This window comes from Oncorhynchus keta, chromosome 25, assembly GCF_023373465.1.
Source record: "Oncorhynchus keta strain PuntledgeMale-10-30-2019 chromosome 25, Oket_V2, whole genome shotgun sequence".
NCBI classification, from domain to species: domain Eukaryota; kingdom Metazoa; phylum Chordata; class Actinopteri; order Salmoniformes; family Salmonidae; genus Oncorhynchus; species Oncorhynchus keta.
In genome coordinates this window covers 42252716-42273180 of record NC_068445.1, presented here as the reverse complement: position 1 = coordinate 42273180, position 20465 = coordinate 42252716, and the positions used below count along the sequence as shown (strand labels likewise).

Below are 20465 nucleotides of genomic sequence, written 5' to 3'. Positions count from 1 at the left end.
TGCACCTGTGCCTCATTTCCCCTGATTGTATTTAAACCCTTAGTTTTCCCCAGTTCTTTGCTCTGTGTTTGTATGTTAGCACCCAGCCCTAGTAATCTGTGAACTCTTGTTGATCCCGGTGGACTCTCTTGTGGAATTCTGTTTTTTGTTCTTGTTTGTTTATTTTTGAGTATCTTTTGAGGCTTTTTATGCTATACCTACCACCTTGTGGATTTACCTTTTTGTCTTGGAGGATTACCTTTGTTCTTGTGGAATTCCTTTTGAGGTTGTGGAGTTACATGTTTTCCTGAAGGACTTCACTTTTTTACTTCATTAAATACACCGTCTCAAGTACTGCTGTGTCTGCCTCATCTTCTGGGTTCTGCCGACTATTCGTGGCTCAGTTGGTTAATAAGTGACTGTTTCTCACTCCGGAGACCCGGGTTCATAACCGGGTCCTGACATAATGCCATGTTTACCGTTGCCCCTTCAGCCCAGAGTGGTGTAATACCATGTTAAATCATGTTTACCGTTGCCCCTTCAGACCAGAGTGGTGTAATACCATGTTAAATCATGTTTACCGTTGCCCCTTCAGCCCAGAGTGGTGTAATACCATGTTAAATCATGTTTACCGTTGCCCCTTCAGACCAGAGTGGTGTAATACCATGTTAAATCATGTTTACCGTTGCCCCTTCAGACCAGAGTGGTGTAATGCCATGTTAAATTATGTATACGGTTACCTTGGGATGCAGCCCCAGAGAGCTCTGGTCTTTGCAATTCAATATAGGCTGTCATTGCAAGTACATTTACATTTAAAGTAAGAATCTGTTCTTTACTGACTTGCCTAGTTAAGTAAAGATTAAATAAATAAATATGTTTTATTTTTCAATGTATACGCACACACCTTGTTGTGGCTGGGGAGTCATGCCTAGCTGCAGAGCTAGGGGTGAAACAGCATCATTGGACATGGCTGGTTGCATACTGACTATGGGTGCCTACTACTGCATGCCACAACATGCTAGCGTGCTAAGCGCTAAGCTACAATCCGACAATCATTTAGAAATCCCCTCTGAAACATGCGAGGAGGGCTAGGCTAGCCTTCCTCTGTGTTTATGAATGAGGCAGGGTAGGGTTGCTCTGGTTATGAACGAGGCAGGGCAAGGTTCATATTTGGGCAACCAAGGCACTTATTGTAGGTGTCAATACAATTGTGTGGGTGTTGTATATTGTACCTGCATCGACACTGCCTGGACCTGAATGGTCTCTGGTTGGGAAAAGAGCTGGGGGTCAGCTACACGCAGGGTGAACTGTCCACTCCTGGAACAATGCAACGACACAATACATACACACATTAGAGACAGAAAGAGACAGAGAGAGAGAGACAGAGAGAGAGAGAGAGAGAGAGAGAGAGAGAGAGAGAGAGAGAGAGAGAGAGAGAGAGAGAGAGAGAGAGAGAGAGAGACAGAGAGAGAGAGACAGAGAGAGAGAGAGAGAGAGAGAGAGAGAGACAGAGAGAGAGAGAGAGAGAGAGAGAGAGAGAGACAGAGACAGAGACAGAGACAGAGAGAGAGAGAGAGAGAGAGAGAGAGAGAGAGAGAGAGAGAGACAGAGAGAGAGAGAGAGAGAGAGAGAGAGAGAGAGAGAGAGAGAGAGAGAGAGAGAGAGAGAGAGAGAGAGAGAGAGAGAGAGAGAGAGAGAGAGAGAGAGAGAGAGAGAGAGAGAGAGAGAGAGAGAGAGAGAGAGAGAGAGAGAGAGAGAGAGAGACAGAGAGAGAGAGACAGAGAGAGAGAGAGAGAGAGACAGAGAGAGAGAGAGAGAGAGAGAGAGAGAGAGAGAGACAGAGAGAGAGACAGAGAGAGAGAGAGAGAGAGAGAGAGAGACAGAGAGAGAGAGACAGAGAGAGAGAGACAGAGACAGAGACAGAGAGAGAGAGAGAGAGAGAGAGAGAGAGAGAGAGAGAGAGAGAGAGAGAGAGAGAGAGAGAGAGAGAGAGAGAGAGAGAGAGAGAGAGAGAGAGAGAGACAGAGAGAGAGAGAGAGAGAGAGAGAGAGAGACAGAGAGAGAGAGAGAGAGAGACAGAGAGAGAGAGAGAGAGAGAGAGAGAGAGAGAGAGAGAGAGAGAGAGAGAGAGAGAGAGAGAGAGAGAGAGAGAGATGGAGAGAGGAAAAAGAAAGGAAGAAACATATATTGAGATGGAGAGACATTTCTTTCTCAGTATACTCACTTGGCCTGGTCCTTGTCGTGAGTGAAGCGGACCTGTCTGCTCTGTAGCTGTGCCCAGGAGAAGGTGTCGTCTCGGGACATCTCTATCTCCCTGCCCCCCTCTAGGACAACCATACGGCCTGTAGCAGGGGGCTGCAGCAGCTGGAAGACCAAGCTCTCTGGAGGGCTGGCAGGTCAACATTACATCAAAATAATTTGATAAATATCACAGATCATACTTTTAGCAGAGAGAAGGGTAGGGTAAATTTAGTTCAGTCTCCTACCTGTCTTGATCCTGGGCAGAGAGTATGGTTGAGTCCAGGGGTTTAGTCCCTCCAATTGGTACCAGCAGAGAGCTACTGATATGCAGGGTTGGGGGCTGGCTGTTAGCTGGATGGAGGGAGTAAATTAATAAGCAGAGGGAAGAGGTAGGGAGGGGGGAGGGAGGGAGGGGGAAAGAGCAAGAAAGAGAGGGATGGTAGAAGAGGGAGGAAGAAAAGGAGAGAGGGAGATAAGAGTCCCGAGTGTCCTACGATAAGGTTACAATGAATGAATAAATGTTCTGTCACATTATTGGCGTCCCCCAGGGCTCTGTACTAGGTCCTCTTTAATGTATCACTACTCATGTTCCCCAGGGCTCTGTACTAGGTCCTCTTTAATGTCTCGCTATTGGTGTTCCCCAGGGCTCTGTACTAGGTCCCCTTAAATGTCTCACTACTGGTGTCCTCCAGGGCTCTGTACTAGGTCCCCTTAAATGTCTCACTACTGGTGTCCTCCAGGGCTCTGTACTAGGTCATGTTTAATGTCCCACTACTGGTGTCCCCCAGGGCTCTGTACTAGGTCCTCTTTAATTTCTCACTATTGGTGTCCCCAGGGTTCTGTACTAGGTCCTCTTTAATGTCCCACTACTGGTGTCCTCCAGGGCTATGTGCTAGGTCCTCTTTAATGTCTCACTACTGGTGTCCCCCAGGGCTCTGTACTAGGTCCTCTTTAATGTCCCCCAACTGGTGCCATGACATTGCTCTGTTGGGTGAGGTTTATGACCTCCCCATAAATACATTTTCCCCTTTTCTCTCCACTCAGAATGGACTCTTGGAAAGCCCTTTGCTAACATAGAGAGAGTATGGTAACATCAAAAGGTTGGGGAATGGAACAATATCTCTCTTTCTCAACCAGTTGAAAGTGTCCGTTGGTACTTAAATAATATTCTGTCAGATCAGTTGTCGTCTGGGACATTATATCTGATGACAGGACAACATCAATTGTATCTTGGAAAGTCTACACATTCTATTCACATGGAATTGCTGTGCAATTTAAATGTTTAAATATGAAACTATTTGTGAAAAGATTAAATGTAATTTTAGCTTCTAAATGAGAGAATTGTTTTCATAAGTAAACTTATGCTCACTCAGTGGTCACGCCCAAGTGAACAGACTTTTTTTGAGAACTATGAAACACGCCCTTCTCTCCCCCAGTACAAAAGCCCGTTGACGGAAGTCAACTTTAGTTCCTGATGACGTGAGAACTGGAGTCGATACATTTAAAAGGGCTAATTTCAATGTAGAGGTGGTGATCACCACGCTGGAATGGTGAAGTTCGACTAGACGAACCAGAATACAGCACGAGTTGATTATGGCAACTTGTTATGAACTATGAATGATTATTCACTAAAGAAGTGATACCTCCTAGACATCGAGTTATCAGCTGCAGCTGTAAACATACGTGGCCTAGTAAAGGACCGACAATCTCTGAAGAACGACAGGGTACTTCAACGTATCCGCTCTACAACACTTTGACCGGAAAGATTATTCAAAGGACAATGGCGATTTCTGCTGGGTAAACCAGTCATCCATCTTCGACCCATCTTTCGAAGTGCAGCGCAGAGTAAATATATATATTTTTTATTTTCTGAATGGCCGGTTATTAGAATGCATAAGATTCTGTATTTACGGTAGCATAGCTTCTCAAGGTCCGATAGAGATTCAGTCCCTTTGTCCCTCAGTCTTCCGGCTCTTTCATTCAAACCCAACACCCTTCCTTTGTGTAACCAGCCGTCATACTGGGATAACCCACTAGGGGCTTTTTATGACATGATTAGTAATCGATGTGTGATCTATCCTAAATATATATACATATATATGTAATTTTGTGTGATTATTTAGGTCTTCAGTAGATACATAATTAAGCCAATTTGTGTATTGATGATTCAATTTATAAGCTAGGGTTTGTGCAGATAACCGATCGAGGTTATTAATAATTGACTGCTATTGATATAAAAAGATCTTCAGATTTTAAGACAGTGGATTCGGGAGATAACCACTCTATATAAATTAATGCTTCCGTGGTGCCCCAGTTATTAGTGGTTTAATTGTTGCATGGTTTAATTCAATCACGTAATCAATTCAATGTTAGGAGATCGATTTGATAAAATAGCATGTCATAAAATGTCATCAGTCAGAGACACAACACTGGTATCCCCCAGGGCTTGGTACTAGGTCCTCTCCGGTTCTGTCTACTGGTGTCGCCCAGGGCATGGTACTAGGTCCTCTCCTGTTTTCTCTACATGTATACACCAGAGCTTACCATGGCAAGTCCTGCTCTTCTTGTCACTATAGAAACCGTTTCCACAGTCTGGAGTACAGTATCCATCTCTCAGGTAAGTGTTTAGTCTGCACACGGTGCAGCGACCCATCCCCTCACACTCCACACAGTCAGCTGAGCATGCTGGTTAACAGGAAGAGAGGAAACAACACAATAAGTGTGACTTAACAAGAAGGTCAGTTATGATGATTGACAGCCTCAATAGGGTCTGTATGTAACTGGGCTGAAACTAGAAAAAAACAAACACTTTTGACTTAACAAAAAACTACTGAAAAACCCTGTTTGTTCTAAACGAAGAGTCTTATGTGTATCTTTCTACGTTTACATCATTATGACATCACGTTTTATGTATGTCTCTGCATATGTTGTTTGAATAAACCTAAACAGAGCTGCATAGAGTGAATGATTACACGGTAAAAATATGATGGAGTAAATGTAAACTCTTAATTGAAGAAAATGTTACTCTGCCACAGAGTAACATTTGGTCCCAGTCTAAAAATAGTAAAACTCACTCTGCCACAGAGTAACATTTGGTCCCAGTCTAAAAAGAGTAAAACTCACTCTGGCAACAGAGTAACATTTGGTCCCAGTCTAAAAAGAGTAAAACTTACTCTGGCAACAGAGTTATTTTTTACAGAGTGGTATATATGCTCAATTTAATGTTGATATTTAACTCTGAGTCACTGCGTTTCATTCTGTACGGTATTCATTGAAAATAACTATGTTATTTATTTTTTTTAACTCTCCGCAGTGTCGTTCAATATTCTTGAGTTAATTATTTTGAGTAATGTTTACCCTCACAACATAATCGCAAGAGTTAATTCAACTCTTGCGGAGTCAAACTCAACACTATTTGGGGGTTTATATGGTCCCATTTAAGGTTGCATCCAGTCTCTATTGGTATCCATTTATGAGGAAGGATTGTTTCAGCAAGTTCACATCACCCACAACTTACAATCAGAACGCATGTCAGAGCAGGGAGGAGAGAACTATTGTTATACAAACAGGAACAGCCTTCTCCTCGGTAACGGTAGCAATACATCCAACCATTTACAGATTAGGTTAGTTGAGGGAAAATGGATATTCTATATCATTGTGTAGTAGTACATTTAAAAAATAGCCCAGGTACATGATTAAACACAGATACTGAAACAAACAATAACTAAACATATACCTGCAACAGTGGACAATTAATGTCCCTCCCACATATGTGGATACAAGGATTTAACTCCCTGTCTCTGGCTACTCTTAATAGAGTTCAAGTGACTCAGTCCCAATCCAAATCCAGTTACATACACTATGTTTTTATTCTGTGATTTCAACTCTCTTTGATTTACTGTGTAGTCTTACGTGTACATAGCTTCAGAGAGGAGTCCAAGAAGAATGTCCTCCCACACTCCAACACACAGTGGCCCTGCAGGGTGGAATAAGGAGTCTGGCATCGCCCACACTGGCCTGGCCCGTGGCACACTTCACAGTGTTCATCACAACCTGGCGCACAGATAGAAAGAGAGAGAGAGAGAGACCGAGAGAGAGAGGGGACATGGACATTGACAGAGAGAGTGAGGGGATAGAGACATTGATAGAGAGAGAAAAGGGACAGAGAAATTGACAGAGAGAGAGCGAGAGAGAGAGATAGAGAGAAACGAGGGACATTGAAAGAATAAGAGAGGGGACATTGACAGAATAAGAGAGGGGGCATTGACAGAATAAGAGAGGGGACATTGACAGAATAAGAGAGGGGACAATGAGAGAGAACATAACACAGGTTAGAAGGTAAAACTGACTTAAAACTGACAACACTGAAAGATGTAATAAGTTAAACAATCATTCTATTCAGGCACTTACTGAGGCATCTCTCCCCATTCTGGTAGGACCCTGGGGAGCAGCCCTGGGTGCAGAGTCCATCCTGAAGAACGTGTCCTTCCATGCACTGTAGACAATCTGTACGCAGAGGACCCTCACACTCATTACAGCTCCAATCACACTCTGGAGGAGGGAAGGAGGGAGGGAGGGAGGGAGGGGTTAGGAAAGAAGAGAAAGGAGAGAAGAGTAGGGGGAGAGAAAGAGAGACATCGACAGAAACAGATAAACAGAAAGAGAGTGTCAGAATGAGCAAGAGAGAGACCGACTCAGTGAGCACAGCCTTGCTATTGAGAGAAGGCCACCGTAGGCAGACCTGGCTCTCAAGAGAAGACAGGCTATGTGCACACTGCCCACAATTTGAAAACAAATCCAATCTTGATAAACTCCCATATCTATTAAGTGAAATACCACAGTGTGTCACTTCAGCAGAAAGATTTGTGAGCTGTTGCCACAAGAAAAGGGCAACCAGTGGAGCAGAAACACCATTGTAAAAACAACCTATTGTATACTTATCGGTTGAACTATTTGCACATTGTTACAGCACTGTATACACCCAATAACATTACATTTGAAATGTCTATATTCTTTACAAACGTACTTTCTGATTGTTTATTTTCCTTGCTTATTTCCCTTTTTGTTTATTATCTATTTAACTTGCTTTGGCAATGTAAACATGTGTTCCCATGCCAATAAAGCCCTTTGAATTGAATTGAGAGAGACAGAGACAGAGAGACAGACTAAAAGAGGAAGTGAAAACAGACTCCTGAGAAACATTCTTATTAAACTCCTGATGACTAAATACTGATGACTAAGTTATGATGACTAAGTCCTGATGACTAAGTCCTGATGAATAAGTTCTGATGACTAAATCCTGATGACTAAGTTCTGATGACTAAATCCTGATGACTAAGTCCTGATGACTAAGTCCTGATGACTAAGTCCTGATGACTAAGTTCTGATGACTAAGTCCTGATGACTAAATCCTGATGACTAAGTCCTGATGACTAAGTTCTGATGACTAAATCCTGATGACTAAGTCCTGATGACAAAGTCCTAATGATTAAGTTCTGATGACTAAGTCCTAATGACTAATCCCATCACAACACCATCACCTATTGAAGCCTGAGCAGTGGGGCTGCATGTAACACTGCCAGACGGTTCTGACAGCTGACACACTGTAACTCAGGAGTCTTTAACGAAAACAACACCTCTGAGAAGCAATCTGTCTCCTTTTCTCTCTCTCTTTCTCTCTCTCCTTTTCTCTCTCTCTCCTTTTCTCTCTCTCTCTCTCTCTCTCTCTCTCTCTCTCTCTCTCTCTCTCTCTCTCTCTCTCCTCTCTCTCTCTCTCTCTCTCTCTCTGTCTCCTTTTCTCTCTCTCTCTCTCTCTCTCTCTCCTTTTCTCTCTCTCTCTTCTCTCTCTCTCTCTCTCTCTCTCTCTCTCTCTCTCTCTCTCTCTCTCTCTCTCTCTCTCTCTCTCTCTCTCTCTCTCTCTCTCTCTCTCTCTCTCTCTCTCTCTCTCTCTCTTTCTCTCTCTCTCTCTCTCTCTGTCTCCTTTTCTCTCTCTCTCTCTCTCTCTCTCTCTCTCTCTCTCTCTCTCTCTCTCTCCTTTTCTCTCTCTCTCTCTCTCTCTCTCTCTCTCTCTCTCTCTCTCTCTCTCTCTCTCTCTCTCTCTCTCTCTCTCTGTCTCCTTCTCTCTCTCTCCTTCTCTCTGTCTCCTTCTCTCTCTCTCTCCTTTTCTCTCTCTCTCTCACAACTGCCCCAGCTATCGCTGCACAGTCTCTCTACCTTGCCAGGTTTACCTAGGGTCCAGGGGATCTTCCAGGTAGCAAGGTTGTGTGTGTGTGTGTATGTAACTTGCTCAGGGGATAAACAGTGTTGATTGTATTGACTGACTGGCTGCTGTGTTGAAACACCTGCTGAGATACTATCCAGCCACCACTCACACACACACACACACACACACACACACACACACACACACACACACACACACACACACACACACACACACACACACACACACACACACACACACACACACACACACACACACACACACACACACACACGCACGCACATACACACACGCGCACACTCACACACACACACACTCACTCACGCATGCGCACACACACATGCACGCAATTCGCACACACACACACGCAAACACACCCTTAAGCACATATGCACACACAAAACACACACACCTCTTCACGGCTCCCTGAATGGTACGAAATAAACTCCCTCCATCTCTGTAGTACTTATTTAATTCTGTCAGCAGAGTGGGAAGTGCTTTTATACCTGAGGGGCGGAGCTGATTTTGCTTGACAAAAACCTGATTACGTTATTTCACCACAGATAAAGGAGCTGCTGAGGCCCGCTAGCAAACAGCAGTCATATTCTCCTAAAACACTGTTGTTGTTGTTGCTGTTGCTGCTGATGTTGTTGTTTATGTTGTTGCTGTTTTTGTTGTTGTCGTTTATGTTGGTGTTGTTGTTGCTGTTGTTGTTGGTGCTGTTGTTGTCTGAATTTAGGTGAGGATTTCTCCTTTGTGCCACTAACCCAGATATACTGTAGTCTATCTTGAGCTTTTTAATACCTTGATGATTAGAAATATGTATGTAAAGCATAATCCTTCTACCTCTGATGTTCAGTAGGTCTACTTTACCTCTACCTCTGAGGTAGTACTGATGTGCACAGCTGTCGTACTGTTCTGTCTCTATGGGCTGGGGTTAAGGTTAGGGTTACTGTCAGGCCTACTGTACTACCTCTGAGGTAGTACTGATGGGCACAGCTGTCATACTGTTCTGTCTCTATGGGCTGGGGTTAAGGTTAGGGTTACTGTCAGGCCTACTGTACCTCTACCTCTGAGGTAGTACTGATGTGCACAGCTGTCGTACTGTTCTGTCTCTATGGGCTGGGGTTAAGGTTAGGGTTACTGTCAGGCCTACTGTACTACCTCTGAGGTAGTACTGATGGGCACAGCTGTCATACTGTTCTGTCTCTATGGGCTGGGGTTAAGGTTAGGGTTACTGTCAGGCCTACTGTACCTCTACCTCTGAGGTAGTACTGATGGGCACAGCTGTCGTACTGTTCTGTCTCTATGGGCTGGGGTTAAGGTTAGGGTTACTGTCAGGCCTACTGTACCTCTGCAAGTGCGGATGGTGGTGTTGAGGTAGTACTGATGGGCACAGCTGTCGTACTGGCACTCCCCGAACATCAGAACCTTGCCCGGGTCACGGCACGACGTACACACTCCTCCCGTCTCACAGGATAGACACTGGCTGCCACACGCTGAAGGACACCGTTCATCATGATGTTAAAGATGGAGATGAAGAGACAGGGCCCATATGCAAAAACCCCAGCAGGACACAGTGGCAATAAACAATGTTAGCCTGGTAAATGTAGTCTACAGGTCTGTAAAACCTGTTAAAGATGGAGATGAAGAGACAGGGCCCATATGCAAAAACCCCAGCAGGACACAGTGGCAATAAACAATGTTAGCCTGGTAAATGTAGTCTACAGGTCTGTAAAACCTGGGTGGAGTCAGAAAACACTCTTTTTTTTTTTACCTCTGCAGCGTCTGTCTCCTTCAGCATAGTAACCCAGTGGGCAGGTGGGGGCACACAGCCCTGAGGCCAACAGAAAGTTGGGGGCGGGACAGGAAGTACAGGACAGAGGCCCCTCCCCACTGCAGCCCTCACAGGAAGCATGGCATCCTGGGAGAAATAAACAGCAAGGACTGGAATGAAATGTAATGATCCAATGTATTGGCAGGAATAAAACCATGCAGAAGAACAAGAAGATGGGATGTAAGTGAAGCCTGTTTATTGTTGACGTTTCAGCTCTTTCTCCAGACAGGTCTCTATAAACCGTGTAGACAAATGTGTATCATTTTGGGATTTCTGAGAGTTTTACAGAACAATGAAATGAATAAACAGTATACACAGTTACATCCTTCCAATGTATGGAAGGTTAAATAGAACCTAACACCAGCCTTTTATAGGTTAAATAGAACCTAACACCAGCCTTTTCTAGGTTAAATACAACCTAACACCAGCCTTTTCTAGGTTAAATACAACCTAACACCAGCCTTTTCTAGGTTAAATACAACCTAACACCAGCCTTTTATAGGTTAAATACAACCTAACACCAGCCTTTTATAGGTTAAATACAACCTAACACCAGCCTTTTATAGGTTAAATACAACCTAACACCAGCCTTTTATAGGTTAAATACAACCTAACACCAGCCTTTTCTAGGTTAAATACAACCTAACACCAGCCTTTTATAGGTTAAATACAACCTAACACCAGCCTTTTATAGGTTAAATACAACCTAACACCAGCCTTTTATAGGTTAAATACAACCTAACACCAGCCTTTTATAGGTTAAATACAACCTAACACCAGCCTTTTATAGGTTAAATACAACCTAACACCAGCCTTTTATAGGTTAAATACAACCTAACACCAGCCTTTTATAGGTTAAATACAACCTAACACCAGCCTTTTATAGGTTAAATACAACCTAACACCAGCCTTTTCTAGGTTAAATATAACCTAACACCAGCCTTTTATAGGTTAAATACAACCTAACACCAGCCTTTTATAGGTTAAATACAACCTAACACCAGCCTTTTCTAGGTTAAATACAACCTAACACCAGCCTTTTATAGGTTAAATACAACCTAACACCAGCCTTTTATAGGTTAAATACAACCTAACACCAGCCTTTTATAGGTTAAATACAACCTAACACCAGCCTTTTATAGGTTAAATACAACCTAACACCAGCCTTTTATAGGTTAAATACAACCTAACACCAGCCTTTTCTAGGTTAAATACAACCTAACACCAGCCTTTTCTAGGTTAAATACAACCTAACACCAGCCTTTTATAGGTTAAATACAACCTAACACCAGCCTTTTATAGGTTAAATACAACCTAACACCAGCCTTTTATAGGTTAAATACAACCTAACACCAGCCTTTTCTAGGTTAAATACAACCTAACACCAGCCTTTTATAGGTTAAATACAACCTAACACCAGCCTTTTATAGGTTAAATACAACCTAACACCAGCCTTTTCTAGGTTAAATACAACCTAACACCAGCCTTTTATAGGTTAAATACAACCTAACACCAGCCTTTTCTAGGTTAAATACAACCTAACACCAGCCTTTTCCAGGTTAAAACCTAACACCAGCCGTTTCTAGGTTAAATCAAACCTAACACCAGCCGTTTCTAGGTTAAATCAAACCTAACACCAGCCTTTTATAGGTTAAATACAACCTAACACCAGCCTTTTCTAGGTTAAATACAACCTAACACCAGCCTTTTATAGGTTAAATAGAACCTAACACCAGCCTTTTATAGGTTAAATATAACCTAACACCAGCCTTTTCTAGGTTAAATACAACCTAACACCAGCCTTTTATAGGTTAAATACAACCTAACACCAGCCTTTTTATAGGTTAAATACAACCTAACACCAGCCTTTTATAGGTTAAATAGAACCTAACACCAGCCTTTTCTAGGTTAAATACAACCTAACACCAGCCTTTTCTAGGTTAAATACAACCTAACACCAGCCTTTTCTAGGTTAAATACAACCTAACACCAGCCTTTTCCAGGTTAAAACCTAACACCAGCCGTTTCTAGGTTAAATCAAACCTAACACCAGCCGTTTCTAGGTTAAATCAAACCTAACACCAGCCTTTTATAGGTTAAATACAACCTAACACCAGCCTTTTATAGGTTAAATACAACCTAACACCAGCCTTTTATAGGTTAAATACAACCTAACACCAGCCTTTTCTAGGTTAAATAGAACCTAACACCAGCCTTTTATAGGTTAAATAGAACCTAACACCAGCCTTTTATAGGTTAAATACAACCTAACACCAGCCTTTTCTAGGTTAAATACAACCTAACACCAGCCTTTTATAGGTTAAATAGAACCTAACACCAGCCTTTTATAGGTTAAATACAACCTAACACCAGCCTTTTCTAGGTTAAATACAACCTAACACCAGCCTTTTATAGGTTAAATACAACCTAACACCAGCCTTTTCTAGGTTAAATACAACCTAACACCAGCCTTTTCCAGGTTAAAACCTAACACCAGCCGTTTCTAGGTTAAATCAAACCTAACACCAGCCGTTTCTAGGTTAAATCAAACCTAACACCAGCCTTTTCTAGGTTAAATACAACCTAACACCAGCCTTTTATAGGTTAAATACAACCTAACACCAGCCTTTTCTAGGTTAAATAGAACCTAACACCAGCCTTTTCTAGGTTAAATACAACCTAACACCAGCCTTTTCTAGGTTAAATAGAACCTAACACCAGCCTTTTATAGGTTAAATACAACCTAACACCAGCCTTTTATAGGTTAAATACAACCTAACACCAGCCTTTTATAGGTTAAATAGAACCTAACACCAGCCTTTTCTAGGTTAAATATAACCTAACACCAGCCTTTTATAGGTTAAATACAACCTAACACCAGCCTTTTATAGGTTAAATATAACCTAACACCAGCCTTTTCTAGGTTAAATCAAACCTAACACCAGCCTTTTCTAGGTTAAATCAAACCTAACACCAGCCTTTTATAGGTTAAATACAACCTAACACCAGCCTTTTATAGGTTAAATATAACCTAACACCAGCCTTTTATAGGTTAAATACAACCTAACACCAGCCTTTTATAGGTTAAATACAACCTAACACCAGCCTTTTATAGGTTAAATACAACCTAACACCAGCCTTTTATAGGTTAAATACAACCTAACACCAGCCTTTTATAGGTTAAATACAACCTAACACCAGCCTTTTATAGGTTAAATACAACCTAACACCAGCCTTTTATAGGTTAAATACAACCTAACACCAGCCTTTTATAGGTTAAATACAACCTAACACCAGCCGTTTTATAGGTTAAATCAAACCTAACACCAGCCGTTTCTAGGTTAAAACCTAACACCAGCCTTTTCCAGGTTAAAACCTAACACCAGCCGTTTCTAGGTTAAATCAAACCTAACACCAGCCGTTTCTAGGTTAAATACAACCTAACACCAGCCTTTTCCAGGTTAAAACCTAACACCAGCCGTTTCTAGGTTAAATCAAACCTAACACCAGCCGTTTCTAGGTTAAATAGAACCTAACACCAGCCTTTTATAGGTTAAATACAACCTAACACCAGCCTTTTCTAGGTTAAATAGAACCTAACACCAGCCGTTTCTAGGTAAAATCAAACCTAACACCAGCCGTTTCTAGGTAAAATCAAACCTCACACCAGCCTTTTCCAGTTTAAATATAACCTAACACCAGCCTTTTCCAGGTTAAAACCTAACACCAGCCTTTTCTAGGTTAAATAAAAACCAATACATCATGAGCTGACAGGTGTGATTTGGGATTTCTATTGGAGGCGCAGTTTGTTCACATCTTCACACTAAACCATCTTTGTTAATATAATTGTTCTCGACTTCCTCTATCGTCTTTGGTGTTTCTGTCTGACAACACAGAGCACCTGTATTCTCCTCTGACAAGTCCTTCCCTCGTGAACACATGTTCCGTGGTACATGAATATACCTTGTGGTGTAGCGACTGCTGTCACCCAGAGACAAATCTCCTATTGACAGAATACTACACAGGTAAAGAAAAATGGTTTTTCTCCTCTTCTTCTTCTTCTTCTTCTTCTGAGGAGGAAAGATGGGACCGACGTGCAGCGTGGTAAGTGTTCATATTTTAATGAAATATACCGGGAACATTGAATGCAAAAGAACAAGAGCAATAAATGAAAACCCGAAACAGTTCTGTATGGTAAAACACAGACACAGAAAACAACTACCCACAAATCATAGTGGGAAAACAGGCTGCCTAAGTATGGTTCTCAATAAGAGACAACGATCGACAGCTGCCTCTGATTGGGAACCATACCAGGCCAAAAACACATAGAACTACAAAACATAGAACAAAAACATAGAATGCCCACCCCAACTCACTCCCTGACCAACCTAAAATAGAGACATAAAAAAGGAACAAAGGTCAGGACGTGACAAACATCCCACCTCTCTCTCTCTCTCTCTCTCTCTCTCTCTCTCTCTCTCTCTCTCATCCCATCTCTCTCTCTCTCTCTCTCTCTCTCTCTCTCTCTCTCTCTCTCATCCCATCTCTCTCTCTCTCTCTCTCTCTCTCTCTCTCTCTCTCTCTCTCTCTCTCTCTCTCTCTCTCTCTCATCCTCTCTCTCTCTCTCTCTCTCTCTCTCTCTCTCTCTCTCTCTCTCTCTCTCTCTCTCATCCCATCTCTCTCTCTCTCTCTCTCTCATCTCTCTCTCTCTCTCTCTCATCCCATCTCTCTCTCTCTCTCATCCCATCTCTCTCTCTCTCTCATCCCATCTCTCTCTCTCTCTCTCTCTCATCCCATCTCTCTCTCTCTCTCATCCCATCTTTCTCTCTCTCTCTCTCTCTCTCTCTCTCTCTCTCTCTCTCTCTCATCCCATCTCTCTCTCTCTCTCTCTCTCTCTCTCTCTCTCTCTCTCTCTCTCTCTCTCTCTCTCTCTCTCTCTCTCTCTCTCTCTCCTCTCTCTCTCTCTCTCTCTCTCTCTCTCTCTCTCATCCCATCTCTCTCTCTCTCTCTCCCTCCCCCTCTCTCTCTCCCAACTCCCTCCCTCTTCCCCCTCCTTTCCTCCCAACTCCCTCCCTCTCTCTCTCTCTTTCTCTCCCTTTCAATCCCTCTGGCCTAGGTGTGTAGTGATTACAAACATTCATTATATGTGTGTGTGTCTGTTCGCATGCTTGCATGTGAAATATAACTTACTCTTGCAGGCCCCGTGCCAGGGGTAGTGGCCGAGAGGACAGTGGGTGGCACAGTGGTCTCCCAGCAACAGGGTCCTGACAGCCTTACACCACAGACACACACTGCCCACGCCCGTTTGTAGGTCCGCTGCACAGCGCAGGCAATCACTGTTGCATTCTGGGAACAGAGAGGGCAAAGGTCACACACAGCCGCTTTACAAAAGGCGTCCCTCAAGGTTCAATTTTAGTGTAAATGTGTGTGTTGATTAGCACACAGGAAGGCCACAGACGTTAAATGGTGCATGTCGTATTCACACACACACACACACACACACACACACACACACACACACACACACACACACACACACACACACACACACACACACACACACACACACACACACACACACACACACACACAAGCTCCTCTCTGCTGTGTGGGCCTCTGTCTCTCCGTCTCTGCTGCACCTACCCAGGTGAGCCCTCCTCTCAGTGTGGCCTGGAGCCAACATCAACACACCGAAGACAAAACTCCTCCTACTTTTTCATATCCACATATCAACCCTCCCCATGTCACATTAAATCATATCAACCCTCCCCATGTCTTATTAAATCATATCAACCCTCCCCATGTCTTATTAAATCATATCAACCCTCCCCATGTCATATTAAATCATATCAACCCTCCTCATGTCTTATTAATATAATAATAATAATAATAATAATAATAATAAATAATAATATATGCCATTTAGCAGACGCTTTTATCCAAAGCGACTTACAGTCATGTGTGCATACATTCTACGTATGGGTGGTCCCGGGGATCGAACCCACTACCCTGGCGTTACAAGCGCCATGCTCTACCAACTGAGCTACAGAAGGACCAAACATCAACCAACATCAACACACCGAAGACAAAACTCCTCCTACTTTTTCATATCCACATATCAACCCTCCCCATGTCTTATTAAATCATATCAACCCTCCCCATGTCATATTAAATCATATCAACCCTCCCCATGTCATATTAAATCATATCAACCCTCCCCATGTCATATTAAATCATATCAACCCTCCACATGTCATATTAAATCATATCAACCCTCCACATGTCATATTAAATCATATCAACCCTCCACATGTCATATTAAATCATATCAACCCTCCCCATGTCTTATTAAATCATATCAACCCTCCTCATGTCTTATTAAATCATATCAACCCTCCTCATGTCATATTAAATCATATCAACCCTCCTCATGTCTTATTAAATCATATCAACCCTCCTCATGTCTTATTAAATCATATCAACCCTCCTCATGTCATATTAAATCATATCAACCCTCCACATGTCTTATTAAATCATATCAACCCTCCACATGTCTTATTAAATCATATCAACCCTCCCCATGTCTTATTAAATCATATCAACCCTCCACATGTCTTATTAAATCATATCAACCCTCCCCATGTCTTATTAAATCATATCAACCCTCCCCATGTCTTATTAAATCATATCAACCCTCCCCATGTCTTATTAAATCATATCAACCCTCCCCATGTCTTATTAAATCATATCAACCCTCCCCATGTCATATTAAATCATATCAACCCTCCTCATGTCATATTAAATCATATCAACCCTCCCCATGTATTATTAAATCATATCAACCCTCCACATGTCACATTAAATCATATCAACCCTCCTCATGTCATATTAAATCATACCAACCCTCCACATGTCATATTAAATCATATCAACCCTCCTCATGTCTTATTAAATCATATCAACCCTCCTCATGTCTTATTAAATCATATCAACCCTCCCCATGTCATATTAAATCATATCAACCCTCCCCATGTCATATTAAATCATATCAACCCTCCACATGTCATATTAAATCATATCAACCCTCCCCATGTCATATTAAATCATATCAACCCTCCCCATGTCTTATTAAATCATATCAACCCTCCCCATGTCTTATTAAATCATATCAACCCTCCCCATGTCATATTAAATCATATCAACCCTCCTCATGTCTTATTAAATAATATCAACCCTCCCCATGTCATATTAAATCATATCAACCCTCCACATGTCACATTAAATCATATCAACCCTTCCCATGTCATATTAAATCATATCAACCCTCCACATGTCATATTAAATCATATCAACCCTTCCCATGTCATATTAACCACTTCTTCCCACTGGGGCAGAACACGAGTTACTAAGATTTATGAGAGGTTAATATTGCAGCCACTCCAACTCCAAATCTCTTTTAGAATTTTCTCACCACTAAAACAAATAGCCTTGGTGCTGTATTCTAAGAGTGGCGCTTCAGAGTTAGATAGATAGACAGATAGAGAGAGAGAGAGAGAGAGACAGAGAGAGAGATAGAGGGAGAGAGAGAGAGAAAGAGAGAGAGATTCAATCGAATTGATCAAAACAGGAGAATTCTTTATATGGTTAAAAATCAACAAGGAGACTATCTTGACAGATAATAACGTCTTCCTCTGTGCCACATACATTCCCCCCTCAGTCACCCTACTTCAATGAAGAGAGTTCCTCCATTTCCTCCTCATACATTCCCCCCTCAGTCACCCTACTTTAATGAAGAGAGTTTCTCCATTTCCTCCTCATACATTCCCCCCTCAGTCACCCTACTTTAATGAAGAGAGTTCCTCCATTTCCTCCTCATACATTCCCCCCTCAGTCACCCTACTTTAATGAAGAGAGTTCCTCCATTTCCTCCTCATACATTCCCCCCTCAGTCACCCTACTTCAATGAAGAGAGTTTCTCCATTTCCTCCTCATACATTCCCCCCTCAGTCACCCTACTTCAATGAAGAGAGTTTCTCCATTTCCTCCTCATACATTCCCCCCTCAGTCACCCTACTTTAATGAAGAGAGTTTCTCCATTTCCTCCACATACATTCCCCCCTCAGTCACCCTACTTTAATGAAGAGAGTTCCTCCATTTCCTCCTCATACATTCCCCCCTCAGTCACCCTACTTTAATGAAGAGAGTTCCTCCATTTCCTCCTCATACATTCCCCCCTCAGTCACCCTACTTCAATGAAGAGAGTTTCTCCATTTCCTCCACATACATTCCCCCCTCAGTCACCCTACTTCAATGAAGAGAGTTCCTCCATTTCCTCCACATACATTCCCCCCTCAGTCACCCTACTTCAATGAAGAGAGTTTCTCCATTTCCTCCACATACATTCCCCCCTCAGTCACCCTGCTTTAATGAAGAGAGTTTCTCCATTCTAGAGGGGGAGATGAGTCCCTTTCAGGCCCAAGGCAACATACTGGTCTGTGGAGACCTGAATGCTAGAACAGCAGAAGAACAAGACACTATTAACAGTCATGGGGATAAACACCTACCAGGAAGCAACACACTTTCCCTCCCCACATACCCCCACAGAAACAACTATGACAAAGTGAAAAACTAAATGGAGTACAGCTCGTGAAGCTCTGTGGAACACTGGATCTGTACATAGTCAATGGTAGGCTGAGAGGGGACTCTTTAGGTAGGTACACCTACAGCTCTGTGGAACACTGGGTCTGTACATAGTCAATGGTAGACTGAGAGGGGACTCTTTTGGTAGGTACACCGACAGCTCTGTGGAACACTGGGTCTGTACATAGTCAATGGTAGGCTGAGAGGGGACTCTTTTGGTAGGTACACCGACAGCTCTGTGGAACACTGGGTCTGTACATAGTCAATGGTAGGCTGAGAGGGGACTCTTTTGGTAGGTACACCGACAGCTCTGTGGAACACTGGGTCTGTACATAGTCAATGGTAGGCTGAGAGGGGACTCTTTTGGTGGGTACACCTATAGCTCATCCCTTGGCAGCAGCATTGTAGACTACTTTATCACTGACCTAAACCCAGAGTCTCTCAGAGCCTTCACAGTCAGCCCCACTAACACCTCTCTCAGAGCCTTCACAGTCATCCCCACTAACACCTCTCTCAGAGCCTTCACAGTCAGCCCCACTAACACCTCTCTCAGAGCCTTCACAGTCAGCCCCACTAACACCTCTCTCAGAGCCTTCACAGTCAGCCCACTAAACACCTCTCTCAGAGCCTTCACAGTCAGCCCCACTAACACCTCTCTCAGAGCCTTCACAGTCAGCCCACTAAACACCTCTCTCAGAGCCTTCACAGTCAGCCCCACTAACACCTCTCTCAGACCACAGTAAAATCACAGTGTATCTGAGAAGAGCAGAACCCAACCATGAAGCATCACGGCCCAATACATTACATGGTACAAAACAGGCCTATAGATGGAGTGCAAACACTACAGACATCTACCAGATAGCAATGAGTAGCCAAAAAATACAATCTCTCCTGGACAACTTTTTAGCCTTAACATTCTCCTACAGAAATGAAGGTGTGAATTTGGCTGTTTGGAACATAAACTTTATATATGACAAATTAGCCTCCTTGGCTAATTTAAAGAAGCATAAGATCAAACCAGAAATAACAGATAATGAAAAATGGTTTGATAATGATTGCAAACATCTATGAAAGTAATTGAGAAATATATCTAATCAAAAACACAGAGAACCAGACAACAAAAATATAGGCCTTCAATATGGGGAAACACTGAAGCAATACAAACATACCCTTAAGAACAGAAAAGGAACAGCACATTAGAAATCAGATGGATGGAATTGAGGAATCCATAGAATCAAACCACTTCTGGGAGAATTGGAATAAATTAAACAAACCTCATCATGAGGAATTGGCTCTCCAAAATGGGGATATGTGGAGAAATCACTTTGCAAACCTCTACAGTAATATAACAAAGAGCACAGAACAAAAAGATATACAAGAAAAATGACAAATCCTTGAATCAGCAGTCAAAGAATATCAGAATCCTGTGGATACCCCAATTACAGAAGAAGACTATCAGAATCCTGTGGATACCCCAGTTACAGAAGAAGAATTATTGGAAAACCTATGCACTCTCCAACCCAACAAAGGCCTGTGGTACTGATG

General features: G+C 42.6%; 1 protein-coding gene across 1 annotated transcript in view; it reads right to left on the bottom strand.

Moving 5' to 3' along the window:
* LOC118379418 (extracellular matrix organizing protein FRAS1-like) overlaps window positions 1-20465 on the bottom strand; it is a 420646-nt gene that overhangs the window by 156490 nt on the left and 243691 nt on the right. Inside the window, 9 exon segments of the mRNA XM_052479627.1 lie at window positions 1212-1296; window positions 2204-2368; window positions 2466-2571; window positions 4765-4905; window positions 6133-6273; window positions 6631-6771; window positions 9796-9942; window positions 10221-10367; window positions 15471-15626. Of these exon segments, the coding sequence (XP_052335587.1) occupies window positions 1212-1296; window positions 2204-2368; window positions 2466-2571; window positions 4765-4905; window positions 6133-6273; window positions 6631-6771; window positions 9796-9942; window positions 10221-10367; window positions 15471-15626 (1229 nt within the window).